Source organism: Salmo salar, chromosome ssa24 (assembly GCF_905237065.1).
Source record: "Salmo salar chromosome ssa24, Ssal_v3.1, whole genome shotgun sequence".
NCBI classification, from domain to species: Eukaryota; Metazoa; Chordata; class Actinopteri; order Salmoniformes; family Salmonidae; genus Salmo; species Salmo salar.
Window position 1 is genome coordinate 14513980 of NC_059465.1, and position 19925 is coordinate 14533904.

The following is a 19925-nucleotide window of genomic DNA, read 5'->3' on the forward strand; positions in this document are numbered from 1 at the left end:
TGGCTAGAGCTGATGTAGCGGAGGAGAGGGGAAATTGAAGAGGGTATAGATACAATGCTGGGAAGGTTATAGTGACACACATGGGTGTTTTAGTTCACTGATGTAAAGGACAGGAAGAGTATTAATGCAAAATGAATAAGAAGAGAGCGAGATGGGAAAAAAGAGAGATAAACAAGGCAACAGTAAACATGTCTACCACGAATGATGCCAATGGGCCAATCAGTGCAATTTTGTAAATTACGGATCTCTATAGCAAGATGCATCATTCACCTAAGTTTCGTCCAAGTCGGGCCAGTGGTGTCTGAGATATTGCGTGTGACTAATGTACAGTTTAAGTCTGAAGTTTACATACCACTTAGCCAAATACATTTAAACTCAGTTTTTCACAATTCCTGACATTTAATCCTTGTAAAAATTCCCTGTCTTAGGTCAGTTTGGATCACCACTTTATTTTAAGAATGTGAAATGTCAGAATAATAGTAGAGAGAAATATTTATTTCAGCTTTTATTTCTTTCATCACATTCCTCGTGGGTCAGAAGTTTACATAGACTCAATTAGTATTTGGTAGCATTGCCTTTAAATTGTTTAACTTGGGTCAAACGTTTCAGGTAGCCTTCCACAAGCTTCCCACAATAAGTTGGGTGAATTTTGGCCCATTCCTCCTGACAGAGCTGGTGTAACTGAGTCAGGTTTGTAGGCCTCCATGCTCATACACACTTTTTCCAGTTCTGCCCACATATTTTCTATAGGATTGAGGTCATGGCTTTCTGGCCACTCAAATACCTTGACTGTGTTGTCCTTAAGCCATTTTGCCACAACTTTGGGAGTATGCCTGGGGTCATTGTCCGTTTGGAAGACCAAACGGACAATGCGACCAAGCTTTTAACTTCCTGACTGATGTCTTGAGATGTTGCTTTAATGTAGCCACATTCATTTTCCTACCTCATGATGCCATCTATTTTGTGAAGTGCACCAGTCCCTCCTGCAGCAAAGCACCCCCACAACATGACGCTGCCACCCCCGTGCTTCACGGTTGGGATGGTGTTCTTCAGCTTGCAAGCATCCCCCTTTTTCCTCCAAACATAACAATGGTCATTATGGCCAAACTGTTCTATTTTTGTTTCATCAGACCAGAGGACATTTCTCCAAAAACTACGATCGTTGTCCCCATGTGCGGTTGCCAACCGTAGTCTGGCTTTTTTATGGCTGTTTTGGAGCAGTGGCTTTTCCTTGCTGAGCGACCTTTCAGGTTATGTCGATATAGGACTCGTTTTACTGTGGATATAGATACTTTTGTACCCGTTTCCTCTATCTTCACAAGGTCCTTTGATGTTGTTCTGGGATTGATTTGCACTTTTCGCACCAAAGTACGTTCAGCTCTAGGAGACAGAACGCGTCTCCTTCCTGAGCGGTATGACGGCTGCATGGTTCCATGGTGTTTATACTTGCGTACTATTGTTTGTACAGATGAACGTGGTACCTTCAGGCATTTGGACATTTCTCCCAAGGATGAACCAGACTTGTGGAGGTCTACAATTGTTTTTCCTGAGGTCTCGGCTGATTTCTTTCGATTTTCCCATGATGTTAACTTTTTAAGGCTAGGGAGCAGTATTCAGAAGTTTGGATGACTGAGGTGCCCAAAGTAAACTGCCTGTTACTCAGGCCCAGAAGCTAGGATATGCATGGTAGTATTGGATAGAAAACTCTAAAGTTTCTAAAACTGTTAAAATAATGTCTGTGAGTATAACAGGACTTATTTGGCAGGTGAAACCCCGAGGACAATCCATCCAGGATTCATTTCTTTTTGAGGTCATTGGACTTTTCAATGGGAAAGTCTAATAATTAGGGCCCAGATTGCAGTTCCTATGGTTTCCACTAGATGGCAACAGTCTTTAGACATTGTTTCATGATTGTTTTTTGAAAAATGAATTAGTATTCGTATTCTTTCGAAGTGTCCCTCAGAAGAACTCTAGTCTCTTGGCACGCATGAATGAGAGCGCGCTCCTCGTTCTTTTTCTCCGGTATTAAACACAGTATATTCCATCTTAAATTTGATCAATTATTTACATATTAAGGTACCTGAGGTTGGATTAGAAACGTTGTTTGAATTGTTTGGATGAAGTTTACAGGTAACTTTTTAGATTCCTTTGTAGGCATGTTGGGCGAGTTGGAACAGGTGGATTTCTGAATCAAACGTGCCAAATAAAGTCCTTTATATCCCAAAAATGTCAGTTTATCGAACAAAACAACTGGGACCCTTTGGATTGCAAAAAGATCAAGATCTTCAAAGGCAAGTGATTTATTTTATCGCTATTTGAGTTGTGACACCTGTGCAGGTTATGAATTCATGTTAATGCAGGAAGTGGGTGAGGCGCTGTCCTCAGACAATCAAATGCTATTCTTTCGCCGTAAAGCCTATTGTAAATCAGACAAAGCGGTTGGATTAACAAGATTCTAAGCTAAAGAATGGTGTATAACACAAAATACACTTGTATTTTTATGAATGTTTAATATTACTACTTTTGTATTTTGCGCTCTGCAATTTCACCGGATGTTGTCGAGGTGGAACGCTAGCGCCCCAATGATCCGAAAGAAGTTAAGCAAAGAGGCACTGAGTTTGAAGGTAGGCCTTGAAATACATCCACAGGTACACTCCAATTGACTAAAATTATGTCAATTAGCCTATCAGAAGCTTCACAAGCCATGACACCATTTTCTGGAATTTTCCAAGCCGTTTAAAGGCACAGTCAACTTAGTGTATGTAAACTTCTGACCCACTGGAAATGTGATACAGTGAATTATAAAGTGAAATAATCTGTCGTCTGTAAACAATTGTTGGAAAAATTACTTGTGTCATGCACAAAGTAGATGTCCTAACCAACTTGCCAAAAATATAGTTTGTTAACAAAGAAATTTGTGGACCGGTTGAAAAACGATTTTTAATGACTCCAACCTAAGTGTATGTAAACTTCCGACTTCAACTGTATGTACAGTTGATTACTCCCCCCTTGGGACAATCAGTGTAATAACATTTTTTTTAACTGACCTCTATAGCAAGACACATCATTCACATAAGTTGTCAAAATCGGGTCAGCGGTGTCCGAATATCGAGTGGGTTAGCTAGACTCATATCCCTGAGCATGTGCCAAATTTTAGCACTCCGCGTCAAACAGATTCAAAGACAAACATGTGCCCATTATATCGCCACCTTGTGGTCGATATGAATGTTCTTGCATATGTTGAGTCTTGACAGTGTTTGCAGCAAATTGTTACCATACGAATATACTGTAATTGACTGATTTATATGCATTTATATGCCAGACCAAGCCCACAGTTTAGTTTGAATGTTTATTGGTCAATATCAACCATGTTGTTTTATGTATTAGTCTGGAAAATATTGCGTTCAGAGACCTTTGTCCACAGATGCAACATTAAGTTTTATGCAGATTGGTCATTCGGTGCCAGGAGAGTAGCATTTTAAGTATTTTTCACAAAATTCTAAATCGATCATAGCAGACCTTATGGATCCCTGAAGCGAATTTGACCCTTGTGAGGAGAGGGACCCGTATACTGAATTTGAAGACTTTAGGTCAAATGGGGTGAAGGGCATGACCTTTCAAAGTTTGAAAATGCAATCTTGTTATAGCACCACCATCTGGCCAATCAGCGTCATTTTCTAAATGCCGGATCTCTATGATAAGACGCAACATTCATCCAAATCGGGCCAGTGCTGTCTGAGATATCGCGTGTGACTAACATATGAACGGGCGGAGAGACAGAGACAGATCCACAGTCCCCTCCCAGATTTAATTGTGGGGGAACAACAGAGCAAGAAAAAGAAACAGGGTAAGTTGAAGTGAAAGAGAGGAGCATTCAGGCTCAGTCATTAACAAAGCCCTCCAGCCTCAAACAGCACTTCCTGGAGTGAAACAATGTGGTTGTTTGTATACAGCTGCATAGAGCACAGGTCCAACAACAGTGTTTACAACTCCCCAGCCACTCTTTCCTGTCATTGTTACTGTCAGACCTGTGGCCAGGCTAAACAACATATTGCCTACTGCTCTCTGGGACAAAAGGAGATGTCCCACACCAGTCCACATTAGCCTAAACTAAACTGTTTAGCCAAGCGCTACTACACTAAATTGTATGTGTACAATATGTACTTTGCGCCGTAAGCCTCCCCTCTCACGCTATGTAATGTTTTGTGTGATACTAGCGGCACGGAGGGTATTTTCGCATGTTTGATTAGACAACTCTTAATGCTACTTTAGCTAAGTTAGTCAAAATATAATTTAGGCTTAAATAAATTATCAAAGATCAGACAAAATGGAAGACAAACACTTTTTTTTCAAAGTTCTATAGTTGATAGGCCCATTCCTTGCCCAATGTATAAAAACGTAACTAAAACTTCATTGATGAAGTGAGGGGTACCAAGGGTAAAAAAAAAAGACTCCATATCAAAAAACCCACATCATGTGCAAGCTGACAGATTGTTTACTCAGCACTACAGGTACAAAGTCCCCCTTTACCACAGGGGGGTGTGTGTGGTTTTGAGTGTGAGACAGAGAGTGGGTGTGTCTCACGGTGGACAGCCTATGAGTCTGTAAAAGAATGTCTAGGCTTATGCCTAGCCTATATCAGCAGCTGTGTCGTACAAGGCTGGTACCAGTGCAGTGTTATCACTGCACTACAGTTTTGGTTAAACAGACTGAGGTAGGCATACATTCTATAAATGAATGTCTAACGTCTGGTCTTTGTTAGTAAGCCCTTTTGCAAGGCTGTTACGGTAAACTATGGTTGTAACGTGTGAGTCACAGGGCAGGTGTGAGGCACAATACCACTGTATTATCTTAGTTATCATACGTGTAACCCACATTAACCTCATTTACCAGAGAAGACAAAAGCAGCATTGTTTAGTTGTTATAATCAAGACGTTCTCCTGGGTGTGGTTGATGGGCCGATTAGACTGGGGCTGCATGCCTACCCTGTGCCTGTGACTCCTGACCCCAGAATGGAGGCAGAGCATGGTTAGACAGGCCCTAATCCCACTGCCCGACTCAGTCACTAATAGCCTGATTAGCAGGCAGAACCCTAATCCTAGATGACAGGCTTCCCAGAATAGAGGCTTTACCAGTGATGAAGGAGAGAGATGGGAAATCAGCCGTGCTTCCAAGAGAAACGCCACAGGAAGTAAGGTGTGTGTGTGGGAAAGAGGTATGTCTTGCTACCAGGTTGGGGAGTAACGGATTACCACAAAAAAACCTAACTGCAATCCGGTACCAACAAAAGTAATGCAATCAGATCAGCAAAAAAAAACAATTGACACCTTGGTTCTCTCAATATTTCAAATCAGTACCGAAAAAAGCTGCACGGAATTTTTTTAATTTAACCTTTATTAAAAGCTGGTTCCGCCTAAATCGAGTCTGACCACAAGTCAGAGACCACTAACACACCAAATGTGTTTGATGGATTGTGGGAAGAGCAGGAATAGGCTTTTGTAGTCTACAGTCCAAGCTGTGTCTTCCAATGGTGCGACTGCTGTCAGCATCCAAAAAATATCAAACTCGAATAAACGCTTGGCGGTAAGGATGACAGCAGTTGTGTCAGCCGTAGTAGGCTACACAGATATCATACATTTTTTATATCTACATAGTGCATTGATGTGAATCATACTGCTGCTCTCTCATTTAGCTATTTGTGCCTTAAAAATTGTGGTCGTTGTGGATGGCTGTTCACAAATGTACGATGCATTCGGAAAGTATTCAGACCCCTTGACTTTTTCCACATTTTGTTAAGGCCTTATTCTAAAACTGATTAAATTGTTATTGTTTTTCTCAATCTACACACAACACCCCATAATGACAAAGCAAAAACAAGTTACACATTCTTGCAAATTTAGAAAAAAACTGAAATATCACATTTTATAAGTATTCAGACCCTTTACTCAGTACTTTGTTGAAGCACCTTTGGCAACGATTACAGCCTCGAGTCTTTTGGGTATGACGCTACAAGCTTGGGAACACCTGCATTTGGAGTTTCTCCCATTCCTCTCTGTAGAGCCTCTCAAGCTCTGTTCATCTTTCCCGACTAGTCTCCCAGTCCCTGCCGCTGAAAAAACATCCCCACAGCATAATGACGTCACCACACTTTACAGTAGGAACGGTGATAGGTTTCCTCCATAAGTGACGCTTGGAATTCAGGCCAAAGAGTTCAACCTTGGTTTCATTAAACGAAAGAAACTTGTGTATCATGGTCTGAAAGTCCTTTCGGTGCCTTTTGGCAAACTCCAAGCGGGCTGTCATTTGCCTTTTACTGAGGAGTGGCTTCCATCTGGCCACTCTACCATAAAGGCCATTTTGGTGGCCTGCTGTAGAGATGGTTGTCCTTCTGGAAGGTTCTCCCATCTCCACAGAGAAACTCTGGAGCTCTGTCAGAGTGACCATCGGGTTCTTGGTCACCTCCCTGGCCAAAGCCCTTCTTCCCCAATTGCTAAGTTTGCCAGATGGACAGCTCAGGTAGAGTCTTGGTGGTTCCAAACTTTTTCCATTTAAGAACGATGGAGGCCACAGTGTTCTTGGGGACCTTCAATGCTGCAGAAATGTTTTGGTACCCTTCCCCTGATCTGTGCCTCGACACAATCCTGTCTCGGAGCTCTACGGACAATTCCTTTGACCTCCTGGCTTGGTTTTTAGCTCTGACCTTATATAAACAGGTGTGTGCCTTTCCCAATCATGTCCAATCAATTGAATTTACAACAGGTGGACTACAATCAGGTTGTAGAAACAGATCAAGGATGATCAATGGAAACAGGATGTACCGGAGCTCAATTTCAAGTATCACAGCAAAGGGTCTGAATACTTATGTAAATAAGGTATTTGTTTTTTGATAAAATGTCTAAAAACCTGTTTTCGCTTTGTCCTTATGGGGTATTGTGTGTAGATTGATGAGGAAAATGTACTTAATTCTATAAAAATGCTGTAACAAAATGTGGAAGGGGTCTGAAATCTTACCAAATGCACTGCATGTGTATTTTAGCCCAATAGGTACAAAGCTAACATATGGTTGTTTTTTAGGACCCCCTTATGCATGTATGTATGTGTGTCTTAAAAAAAATTATAATAATGAATTTGGCCTTTACTACTACAACCCATAGAAACGCATTGAGTAACATTCATAAATGGCAAAAAAAAAAAAGTTTTGAAGTGTCTGTCCTATATCTAGACGATAAGAAAGTGCAGGACATTTCTGGGACACATATTTAACCCCTTATTTTTGTTGGCACAAAACTACCTCCATTTGTTTGTATGGGATACCTTCAGACAAGTCCCGTGACACTTGGGGGTTACAGAACAAATTGAAGAACACCATCGTGTTCACGAGAGTCTCCCCTTTCCATAGAACAGGAAAGGGGAGGATTTTTTTATTATGTTACTTAGATTGAAGCACGGGTGCGTCAATAGACTTATAATTAGTGGCAAGAAAAAGTGTGAAACCTTTGGAATTACCTGGATTCCTGCATAAATTTGATCTGATCTTCATCTAAGCTTAAACTAATAACATACAAATTGTATTTTTCTTGTCTATATTGAATACATAATTTAAACATTCACAGTGTTGGTTGGAAAAAGTATGAACCACTAGGCTAATGACTTCTCTAAAAGCTAATTGGAGTCAGGAGTCAGTTAACTTGGAGTCTAATCAATGAGACGAGATTGGAGATGTTGGTTAGAGCTGCCTTGCCCTATAAAAAAAAAAACTGACAAAATTTGAGTTTGCTATTCACAAGAAGCATTGCCTGATGTGAACCATGCCTCGAACAAAAGAGATCTCAGAAGACCTAAGATTAAGAATTGTTGACTTGCATTAAGCTGGAAAGGGTTACAAAAATAGCTCTAAAAGCCTTGATGTTCATCAGTCAATCGGTAAGACTAATTGTCTATAAAAAATTTGAAAGTTCAGCACTGTTGCTACTCTCCCTAGGAGTGGCCATCCTGCAAGGATGACTGCAAGAGCACAGCGCAGAATGCTCAATGAGGTTAAGAAGAATAAGACTTACAGAAATCTCTGGAACATGCTAACATCTCTATTGACGAGTCTACGATACGTAAAACACTAAACAAGAATGGTGTTCATGGGAGGACACCACGGAAGAGGCCACTGCTGTCCAAAAGAAACATTTCTGCACGTCTGAAGTTTGCAAAAGTGCACCTTGATATTCCACAGCACTACTGGCAAAATATTCTGTGGACAGATGAAACTACAGTTGAGCTGTTTGGAAGGAACACACAACACTATCTGCGGAGAGAAAAAAAAGCACAGCACAACATCAAAACCTAATCCCAACTGCAAAGTATAGTGGAGGGAGCATCACGGTTTGGGGCTGCTTTGCTGCCTCAGGGCCTGGACAGCTTGCTATTGTCGACGGAAAAATTAATTCCCAAGTTTATCAAGACATTTTACAGGAGAATGTAAGGCTATCTGTTTGCCAATTGAAGCTCAACAAAACTTGGGTGATGCAACAAGACAACGACCCAAAACACAGAAGTAAATCAACAACAGAATGGCTTCAACAGAAGAAAATACACTTTCTGGAGTCCTGACCTCAGCCTGACTGAGATGCTGTGGTATGACCTCAAGAGAGCAGTTCACATCAGAAATCCAAAGAATATTGCTGAACTGAAACATGAAGATCAGATCAAATTTGATGACTAATTTATGCAGAAATCCAGGTATTTCCAAAAGGCTCACATACTTTGCCACTGTAAACAGCTGCAAATTATCAAGATATCATGGTGTCACCAACAAAAACATAAATAGGCCTATACGAAATGCAGCAGATGGCATTCATTTTTCAGGACTTTCGGGTAGTGCGCGAAGCATGCCATTTCATGGGAACAGCATCTCTTTTTCAACTCGAAGCAATGAGCCCAATCATTCATCTATAACACAATCATAAACAGAGTTGACTATAGGCTAATAAATCCTTAGTTTATGCCCAGGTAAAACAATTTAGCTAATCTATATTTCCAAGTCATATTCTTGAAGATCAAGGGGTATTAAATTAATTGGAATGACTTATGCTTGGAGTATTTGGAAATAGCCAAGGGATGGTTTTCAATACAGTCAATAGTAAAAACGATTTCTTTAAAGTTTTCTTAGAAATGGAATATTAAGTAAATACATGCAATCAACTTGTGAAATATGTTAAAAGAGATAGCATTCATTTCACCCGTCACATAATTTTTCATTACGAAGCTTACCATTAGTAGCCAGCCACGTGGTGTTTGTTTACAAGCAAACAACGGGAGACCGGAGCCTTGTGAGTCACTCACTGTTGTGCAGCACACGCCAAGTGATCTAGTTAACAGTATGGAATTCACAACTAAATCTCACATAACTATTAAGTTTACTTCTAAAATGTGCTAAATGCTCTGCAGTTGTGCATTCAGTTTGCTAATTTAGTAGCTCGTTAGCCATCTAGCTAAGTGGTTAGCTTCTTCCAAAATCAAGCCTCGCTTGCCAGTAACAGCAGAGAATACCCTCCTGGATCAAGAGCCTTGCTGTCTAATACTTGTTTTGTGCATCCAGCCAACTGTGAGTAGCATTTTGGAGTTACTTGTATAATGTTAAGAACTGGGATGTCTGTCCTGAAAATACAGTGCCTTTGGAAAGTATATTCAGACCACTTGACTTCTTCCACATTTTGTTGCGCTACAGCCTTATTATAAAATGGACACAATACCCCATAACGACAAAGCAATTTTTTTTTTTATTATTGCAAATCCTTTTTTATTTTTTACTGAAATATTACATTTACATAAGTATTCAGACCCTTTACTCAGTACTTTGTTGAAGCACCTTTGGCAGTGATTACAGCCTCAAGTCTTATTGGGTATGATGCTACAAGCTTGGCACGTCTGTATTTGGGGAGTTTCTCCCATTCTTCTCTGCAGATCCTCTCAAGCTCTGTCAGGTTGGATGGGGAGTGTCACTGCACAGCTATTTTCAAGTCTCTCCAGAGATGTTAGATCAGGTTCAAGTCCGGGCTCTGGCTGGGCCACTCGGGGACATTCAGAGACTTGTCCCAAAGCCACTCATGCGTTGTCTTGGCTGTGTGCTTAGGGTTGTTGTCTTGTTGGAAGGTGAACCTTCGCCCCAGTCTGAGGTCCTGAGAGCTCTGGAGCAAGTTTTCATTAAGGATCTCTGTACTATGATCCGTTCATCTTTGCCTCAATCCTGACTAGTCTCCCAGTCCCTGCCATTGAAAAACATCCCCACAGCATAATGCTGCCACCACCATGCTTCCCGTAGGGATGGTGCCAGGTTTCCTCCGGACGTGACACTTGGCATTCAGGCCAAAGAGTTCAATCTTGGTTTCATCAGACCAGAGAATCTTGTGTCTCATGATCTGAGAGTCTTTAGGTGCCTTTTGGCAAACTCAATCATTTAAGAATGGAGGCCACTGTGTTCTTGAGGACCTTCAATGCTGCAGGCATTTGTTGTACCCTCCCCAGATCTGTGCCTTGACACAATTCCGTCAACCTCATGGCTTGGTCTTTGCTCTGGCATGCACTGTCAACTGTGGGACCTTATATAGGCAGGTGTGTGCCATTCCAAGTCATGTCCAATCAATTGAATTTACCACAGGTGTAGTCCAATCAAGTTGCAGAAACATCAAGGATGAGCGCCAGATCCTCAATTTCACCTCTCATAGCAAAAGGGTCTGAATACTTGTTTTCGCTTTGTCATTATAGGGTAGTGTGTGTAGAATTTGTCATTATAGGGTAGTGTGTGTAGATTGCTGAGGATTTTTATTTAATCCATTTTAGAATAAGTCTAACTTAACAAAAAGTGGAAAAAGTCAAGTGGTTTCAATACTTTCCGAAGGCACTGTAGTTTAGGTCAGAGACGGTATAAAATGTTTGCAATACGCTCGTTGGCATTTAGTTAGCATTCTCGATGGGAGTTTACATGTACTTGTTAGCATAGCTAACCTTCGGGTTACAAAGGCTCAGTGAGATTTGAAAATAGCTCACCTTGTGTTCAGTGCCGGTATTACCGAATATTACCGTTCAATTGAATTAACAAATTAATATTACCTTTTTAAAAAGGCAAGTTACACCACTTTTCAACCTCATTTTCATTATCTCCAGCACAATACCAGTGTCAACATAGGTGAAATTGGGGCATTTTTCTACGTTTTGAATTCGTTAAAAAGTTCTAGCCGATGACATCATCAAAAGTGAAAATAGGGATTTTCAAACAATGAGATTCTCGGTGATGTGGGGAGTAGAGGTCGACCGATTATGATTTTTTTCCCAACGCCGATACCGATTATTGGAGGACCGAAAAAAGCCGATGCCGATTAATCGGACGATTTTTTAAATGCATTTGTAATAATGACAATTACAACACTGAATGAACACTTATTTTAACTTAATATAATACATCAATAAAATCAATTTAGCCTCAAATAAATAATGAAACATGTTCAATTTGGTTTAAATAATGCAAAAACAAAGTGTTGAAGAAAGTAAAAGTGCAATATGTGCCATGTAAGAAAGCTAACGTTTAGAACATGAGAACATATGAAAGCTGGTGGTTCCTTTTAACATGAGTCTTCAATATTCCCAGGTAAGAAGTTTTAGATTGTAGTTATTATAGGAATTATAGGACCATTTCTCTCTATATGATTTGTATTTCATATACTTTTGACTATTGGATGTTCTTATAAGCACTTTAGTATTGCCAGTGTAACAGTATAGCTTCCGTCCCTCTCCTCGCTCCTACCTGGGCTCGAACCAGGAACACGTCAACAACAGCCACCCTCTAAGCAGTGTTACCCATGCAGAGCAAGGGGAACAACCACTCCCAAGTCTCAGAGCGAGTGACGTTTGAAACGCTATTAGGGTGCACCCGCTAACTAGATAGCCATTTCACATCGGTTACACCAGCCTAATCTTGGGAGTTGATAGGCTTGAAGTCATAAACAGCACAATGCTTGAAGCACAGCGAAGAGCTGCTGGCAAAACGCACAAAAGTGCTGTTTGAATGAATGCTTACGAGCCTGCTGCTGCCTACCACCGCTCAGTCAGACTGCTCTATCAAATCATAGACTTAATTATAATATAATAAATACGAGCCTTAGGTCATTAATATGGTCGAATCCGGAACCTATCATCTCGAAAACAAAATGTTTTTCCTTTCAGTGAAATACGGACCCGTTCCGTATTTTATCTAACGGATGGCATCCCTAAGTCTAAATATTCCTGTTACATTGCACAACCTTCAATGTTATGTCATAATTACATACAATTCTGGCAAATTAGTTCGCAAATTAGTTCTGCGTGCAATGAACGCAAGAGTAGTGACAATTTCACCTGGTTAATATTGCCTGCTAACCTGGATTTCTTTTAGCTGAATATGCAGGTTTCAAAATATATACTTCTGTGTATTGATTTTAAGAAAGGCATTGATGTTTATGGTTAGGTACATTGGTGCAACGACAGTGCTTTTTTCGCAAATGCGCTTTTGTTAAATCATCCCCCCGTTTGGCGAAGTCAGCTGTCTTTGTTAGGAAGAAATAGTCTTCACAGTTCGCAACGAGCCAGGCGGCCCAAACTGCTGAATATACCCTGACTCTGTTGCAAGAGAAGTGACATATTTTTCCCCAGTTAAAAGAAATTCATGTCAGCAGGCAATATTAACTAAATATGCAGGTTTAAAGATATATACTTGTGTATTGCTTTTAAGAAAGGCATTGATGTTTATGGTTAGGTACACGTTGGAGCAACGTGTATCTAAGCGATTATATGCAACGCAGGACAGGCTAGATAAAACTAGTAATATCATCAACCATGTGTAGTTAACTAGTGATTATGATTGATTGTTTTTTATAAGATAAGTTTAATGCTAGCTAGCAACTTACCTTGGCTTCTTCCTGCATTCGTGTAACATGCTGGCTCCTTGTGGAGTGCAATGCAAAGCAGGTGGTTAGAGCGTAGGACTAGTTATCCGTAAGGGTGCAAGATTGAATCCCCGAGCTGACAAGGTAAAAATCTGTTGTTCTGCCCCTGGACAAGGCAGTTAACCCACTGTTCCTAGGCCGTCATTGAAAATAAGAATGTGTTCTTAACTGACTTGCCTAGTTAAATAAAGGTGTAAATTTCATATAAAAAATGTTTTTAATAAAAGAAAAAAAAAAAATATATATATATATATATAAATATATAAAAATAAATTTAAAAAAATTAAAAAAAAATCGGCATCCAAAAATACCGATTTCCGATTGTTATGAAAACTTGAAATCGGCCCTAATTAATCGGTCGACCTCTAGTGTGGGGAGCAAGAAAATACCCTCCCTCTGGCTAGAAACTCATTGCAGGTTTTGAAAACCACTGTTATTCTTACTTTTAATCCTACCCTGTGATGTCACATAGAAGCATTCTTTAGGACCTCTCTCATCTTTTTTAACCACAGATCATAAAAACGTGTATTTTTCACATATGTAGACACTGGTATTGTGCTGGAGATAATGAATGAGGTTGAAAAGCAGCGGAATTGCCCTTTAAGGGGAAAGTAATCTAAAAGTCACGTTAATGATTACAATTTTGGAAAAGGTAACCAGTAACTGATTACATTTAGAAAGTAACCTTCCCAACCCTGCCTGCTACTGTCTAGGTGGGTGGTGAGAGGGCTGTCTCTTCCAGGTTAACAGGACAGAGTAGTTTGTCAACAGACTCCATATTACACTTTGACAGAGACACAGATCCATGAAACCAATAAAGTCACAAATGATACCACTACAGATGTAGGATCTTAATTTGATAAAGTTTGCTACAGCAGAAAAAGAATCCTGCAGCAAAAGGAAATGTGAATTATTATATGGGTTATGAATGGACATTTTTGTAGGGGCTGATACCTTCATAAGGAAAAAAGTTGAAATTAAACTTCAGAAGCCTTTTTAAACCTTAAATACACAAGTTTTCCATTTCCTGCTTTGCAGGAAAGTTCTCCAGCAACAGAGTGTTCAAATTAAGATACTACATATGCACCAATTCTCTGTTCTCTACCAAATCAAAGTCCACATTCTGCAGTCAAACCTCAATCCAAAATCTCACCAGGGGGCCAATGTAGAGCCATACCAGTACAAAGCAAACTCTGACCTCAACACATATAGGCTAGAAGTGTTCAAACCACCCACTGGTTGGTGATATAACCATGGTACAGATATAGCAGCTTTGATTTTGGTATGATTATTCTGGGTTGGTTGCAGAGGTGTGGTGGGGAAGTCCTAAAAAAAGCACGCCCGAACATGAGGGGACGCTTCCTGTTAGGTGCCTTCATACAGAGGACAGGAAGTGGTTCAGTATCGGGTACGCTCAAAGCTCTCAGGAAAAGTCAACGTTGTTTTTTCACAACCAACCTTTTTTTCCCTTCCCATCAACCAATATTTTATTACTGTATGTCATCAACCAACTGTATTAAGACTCCTTCACACCAATCTTTTTTTTAAATATACACTACCGTTCAAAAGTTTGGGGTCACTTAGAAATGTCCTTGTTTTTGAAAGAATAGCACATTTTTTGTCCAATAAAATAACATCAAATTGATTAGAACTACAGTGTAGACTGTTATTGTTGTAAATAACTATTGTAGCTAGAAACGGCAGATTTTTTATGGAATATCTACATAGGCGTACAGAGGCCCATTATCAGCAACCATCACTCCTGTGTTCCAATGGCACATTGTGTTAGCTAATCCAAGTTTATCATTTTAAAAGGCTAATTGATCATTAAACTCTTTTGCAATTATGTTAGCACAGCTGAAAACGGTTGTTCTGATTAAAGCAGCAATAAAATTGGCCTTCTTTAGACTAGTTGAGTGTCTGGAGCATCAGCATTTGTGGGTTCGATTACAGGCTCAAAATGTCCAGAAACTCGTCAGTCTATTCTTGTTCTGAGAAATGAAGGCTATTCCATGCGAGAAATTGCCAAGAAACTGAAGATCTCATAAAACACTGTGTACTACTCCCTTCACAGAACAGCGCAAACTGGCTCTAACCAGAATAGAAGAGTGGGAGGCCCCGGTGCACAACTGAGCAAGAGGACAAGTACATTAGAGTATCAAGTTTGAGAAACAGACGCCTCACAAGTCCTCAACTGGCAGCTTCATTAAATAGTATACGCAAAACACCAGTCTCAATGTCAACAGTAAAGAGGCGACTCCGGGATGCTGGCCTTCTAGGCAGAGTTGCAAAGAAAAAGCCACATCCCAGACTGGCCAATAAATAGAAAAGATTAAGCTGGGCAAAAGAACACAGACACTGGACAGAGGAAGATTTGGAAAAATGTGTTATGGACAGACAAATCTAAGTTTGAGGTGTTCCGGTCACAAAGAAGAACATTCGTGAGACACAGAATAAATGAAAATATGCTGGAGGGGTGCTTGACGCCATCTGTCAAGCACGGTGGAGGCAATGTGATGGTCTGGGGGTGCTTTGGTGGTGGTAAAGTGGGAGATTTGTAAAGGGTAAAAGTGATCTTGAAGAAGGAAGGCTAATACTCCACTTTGCAACACCATGCCATACTCTGTGGACGGCGCTTAACTGGAGCCAATTTCCTCCTACAACAGGACAATGACCCAAAGCACAGCTCCAAATTATGCAAGAACTATTTAGGGAAGAAGCAGTCAGCTGGTATGATGGAATGACAAGCACAGTCACCGGATCTCAACCCTTTCGGGAAGTGCCCATCATGGAAGCATGGGGTGAAATCTCTTCAGATTACCTCAACAAATTGACAACTAGAATGCCAAAGGTCTGCAAGGCTGTAATTGCAGCAAATAGAGGATTATTTGACAAAAGCAAATTTGAAGGACACAATTATTATTTCAATTAAAAATCATTATTTATAACCTTGTCAACATCTTGACTATATTATCCTACACACACTACAGTGGTTGCCCCATGTTGACATTGTGGGCTCTAATGTGTGAATGAGATTACAATAGCTGTCCTCTTATGCATCTCAAGCATGAAAGTCATTCTTCCTTCAGTCCAATGGGAACCAAGCGCTCTTAGATGTCAGTTAGTTTACCTGAATCCCCAGCAGAATCAGTAGTTATCAGCAGGAGCGCTAGTCTGTCTTTTGAGTCATATACTCAACTGCTTATCACACACTCCAATGTGCCGCATTACAGTCTGCTGTCATCTGATGAGGGCAGACATGCACACCAAAAAGCCACTCAATATTAGAGGTCGACCGATTATGATTTTTCAAAGCCAATACCGATTATTGGAGGACCCAAAAAAAGCAGATACCGATTAATTTTATTTTGTAATAATGACAATTACAACAATACTGAATGAACACTTATTTTAACTTAATATAATACATCAATAAAATCAATTTAGCCTCAAATAATGAAACATGTTGAATTTGGTTTAAATAATGCAAAAACAAAGTGTTGGAGAAGAAAGCGCTATTAGCGCGCATCCGCTAACTAGCTAGCCATTTCACATCGGTTACACCAGCCTAATCTTGGGAGTTGACAGGCTTGAAGTCATAAACAGCGCAATGCATTGCGAAGAGCTGCTGGCAAAACGCACAAATGTGCTGTTTGAATAAATGCTTACGAGCCTGCTGGTGCCTACCACCGCTCAGTCAGACTGCTCTATCAAATCATAGACTTAATTATAATATAATAAACACACAGAAATACGAGCCTTAGGTCATTAATATGGTCGAATCCGGAAACTATCATCTCGAAACAAAACGTTTTTTTCTTTCAGGGAAATACGGAACCGGTCCGTATTTTATCTAACGGGTGGCATCCCTAAGTCTAAATATTCCTGTTACATTGCACAACCTTCAATGGTATGTCATAATTACGTAGAATTCTGGCAAATTAGTTCGCAACGAGCCAGGCAATGAATGCAAGAGCAGTGACACAATTTCATGTTAGCAGGCAATATTAACTGAATATGCAGGTTTAAAAATATATACTTGTGTATTGATTTTAAAAGAAAGGCATTGATGTTTATGGTTAGGTACATTGGTGCAACGACAGTGCTTTTTTCGCAAATGCGCTTGTTAACTTCTTGGTGACAGGGGGCAGTATTCAGAAATTCAGATGAATACGTGCCCAAATTAAACTGCCTGCTTCTCGGGCCCAGAAGGTAGGATATGCATATTATTAGTAGATTTGGATAGAAAACACTCTGAAGTTTCTAAAACTGTTTGAATGATGTCTGAGTATAACAGATCTCATATGGCAGGCAAAAACATGAGAAAAAAATTCAACCAGGAAGTGACTTGTAGTTTTTCTATCTAATCCCTATTCAAACTACAGTGTCTGTGGGGTCATTTTGCACTTCCTAAGGCTTCCATTGGCTGTCAACAGTCTTTAGAAACTTGTTTCATGCGTCTACTGTTACTGGGCAGAGAGTAAGAGCTCAGTCAATCAGTGGACTGCCTGGGACCAGTGAGTTGTTTACTGCGCAGGTACGCTAGCGCGCCGCTCCTTCTTTTTCCTCTGTAATGAATACGCTATTGTCCGGGTTGGAATATTATCGAAGTTTTGTTAAAAAGACCCTAAGGATTGATTGTAAACATCGTTTGACATGTTTCTACGAACGGTAATGGAACCATTTGACTTTTTGTCTCTGGTTTTGCGCTCACACGTTATGCCTTTGGATTAGTGATCTGAACGCGCGAACAAAACGGAGGTATTTGGACATAAATATGGAGTATTTCGAACAAAAATAACATTTCTTGTGGAAGTGGGAGTCCTGGGAGTGCATTCCGATGAAGATCAGCAAAGGAGGGAAGATTTATAATACTAATTCTGAGTTTAGCTGACTCCAGAACTTGGCGGGTAACTGTATAGCTTGCTTTGATGGCTGAGCTCTATACTCAGAATATTGAAAAGTGTGCTTTCGCCGTAAAGCCATTTTAAAATCTGACACAGCGGTTGCATTAAGGAGAAGTGTATCTATAATTTTTTCAATAACTGTTGTAAACTTAATCAACGTTTATGATGAGTATTTTTGTAAATTGATGTGCTCATTCACCGGAAGTTTTGGTGGGAATACATTTTCTGAACATTACGTGCCAATGTAAAATGGGATTTTTGGATATAAATATGAACTTTATCGAACAAAACATACATGTATTTTGTAACATTGAGTCCTGGGAGTGTCATCTGATGAAGATCAAAGGTTAGTGATTCATTTTAGCTGTATTTCTGGTTTTTGTGACGCCTCTCCTTGTTTGGAAAATGGCTGTGTGGTTTTTCATGTTTAGGCGCTGTCCTAGCATAATCTAATGTTATGCTTTCGCCGTAAAGCCTTTTTGAAATCGGACACTATGGTTGGATTAAGGAGCATCTTATCTTTAAAATGGTGTTTAATACTTGTGTGTTTGAGAAATTTGAATTATAAGATTTTTGTTGTTTTGAATTTGCCACCCTGCTATTTCACTGGCTGTTGATAGCGTGTACCGCGGGTGGGACGGTCACGTCCCACATACCCCAGAGGTTAAATCATCACCCGTTGGTCGAAGTAGGCTGTGATTCAATGAGAAATTAACAGGTACCGCGTCGATTATATGCAACGCAGGACACGTTAGATACACTAGTAATATCATCAACCATGTGTAGTTAACTAGTGATTATGTTAAGATTGATAGTTTTTTATAAGATAAGTTTAATGCTAGCTAGCAACTTACCTTGGCTTCTTGCTGCCCTCGCGTAACAGGTAGTCAGCCTGCCATGCAGGCTCCTTGTGGAGTGCAATGTAAGGCAGGTGGTTAGAGCGTTGGACTAGTAACCAGAATGTTGCAAAAACGAATCCCCGAATCCCCCCTGAACAAGTTAACCCCCGTTCCTAGGCCGTCATTGAAAATAAGAATGTGTTCTTAATCTGACTTGCCTAGTTAAATAAAAGGTGTAAAAAAAAATTAAAAAAGTTTTTTTTAAATATATTAAAATAATAATAAAATATTTTAAAAAAATATTAAAATACATTTTAAAAAATAAATAAAAATTACCGATTGTTACGAAAACTTGAAATCGGCCCTAATTAAATCGCCCATTCCGATTAATCGGTCGACCTCTACTCAATATATCACAATCTACTGCCCCTTCTCATGTCAAGCCCCATGACTCTCCTCCCCCTACTCCCCCTCTCTTACTGTTTGGCCTCCTCCAGGTGACAGAGGTACTCGTAGGCGATGTTCTGTCGTCTCCTCTCGTCCATCTCCTCCGCCGAGATCCTCTCATCGTCCTGAATGGCTGCAGACAGAAACAAAACAAAACATGAACTAACAATTTACAGTTACAGCATGATGCACACGGGCCAGTGGGGAGAGGGAGAGGATTATCTGGTGTTTTACCTGATAAATTGTTGGGTTTGACATAAACAAAAAATCTGACAACATATAATCCTTTCTTTAAAAAAAATGTATAATCAAAAACCTGCCTAGCAGTATGATACTTGGGACAGTATTACCTCACTTTATAACACACAGTAATATTCCAAAGAGAGGTCTGCATTACTTGACTCTCTCCTCCTACTACTACAACCTCAGTATTCAGACAGAGCTTACATTAAATCACATGGTCTACTGGGTTTCTCTGAGAGCTGCATGTGAACAGAGGAGTTAGTAGGCAGCCTGAGAGCCACTTAAAACAGGCAGTCGGAGGAAGTCAGAGGAGCAAGTGATTCAGCTGAGTTGACATTTACCTGCCCACTAATGAGATCCCCTCCCCCTGATGCTCCTAAACTCTGCTTAATCCAATCAAATCCCTTTATTTCTGGCTGATTGGAACACACTGATTGGAACATTGGCTCTAGTTTTATTTTATCTTGATTATTGCCCAGTCATATGTTCAGGTGCTGCAAATAGGACCTAGAAAAACTGCA

The 19925-nt window shown here is 40.1% G+C and overlaps 1 protein-coding gene across 2 annotated transcripts in view; it reads right to left on the reverse strand.

Moving 5' to 3' along the window:
* The window catches only part of iqgap2 (IQ motif containing GTPase activating protein 2), a 102473-nt gene that overhangs the window by 70771 nt on the left and 11777 nt on the right, over positions 1–19925 (reverse strand). For both annotated transcript variants that reach the window (XM_045706983.1, XM_045706982.1), the window contains exon 2: positions 19195–19294. In XM_045706983.1, coding sequence (XP_045562939.1) covers positions 19195–19294 — 100 coding nt within the window. The remainder of the gene's footprint in view (positions 1–19194; positions 19295–19925) is intronic.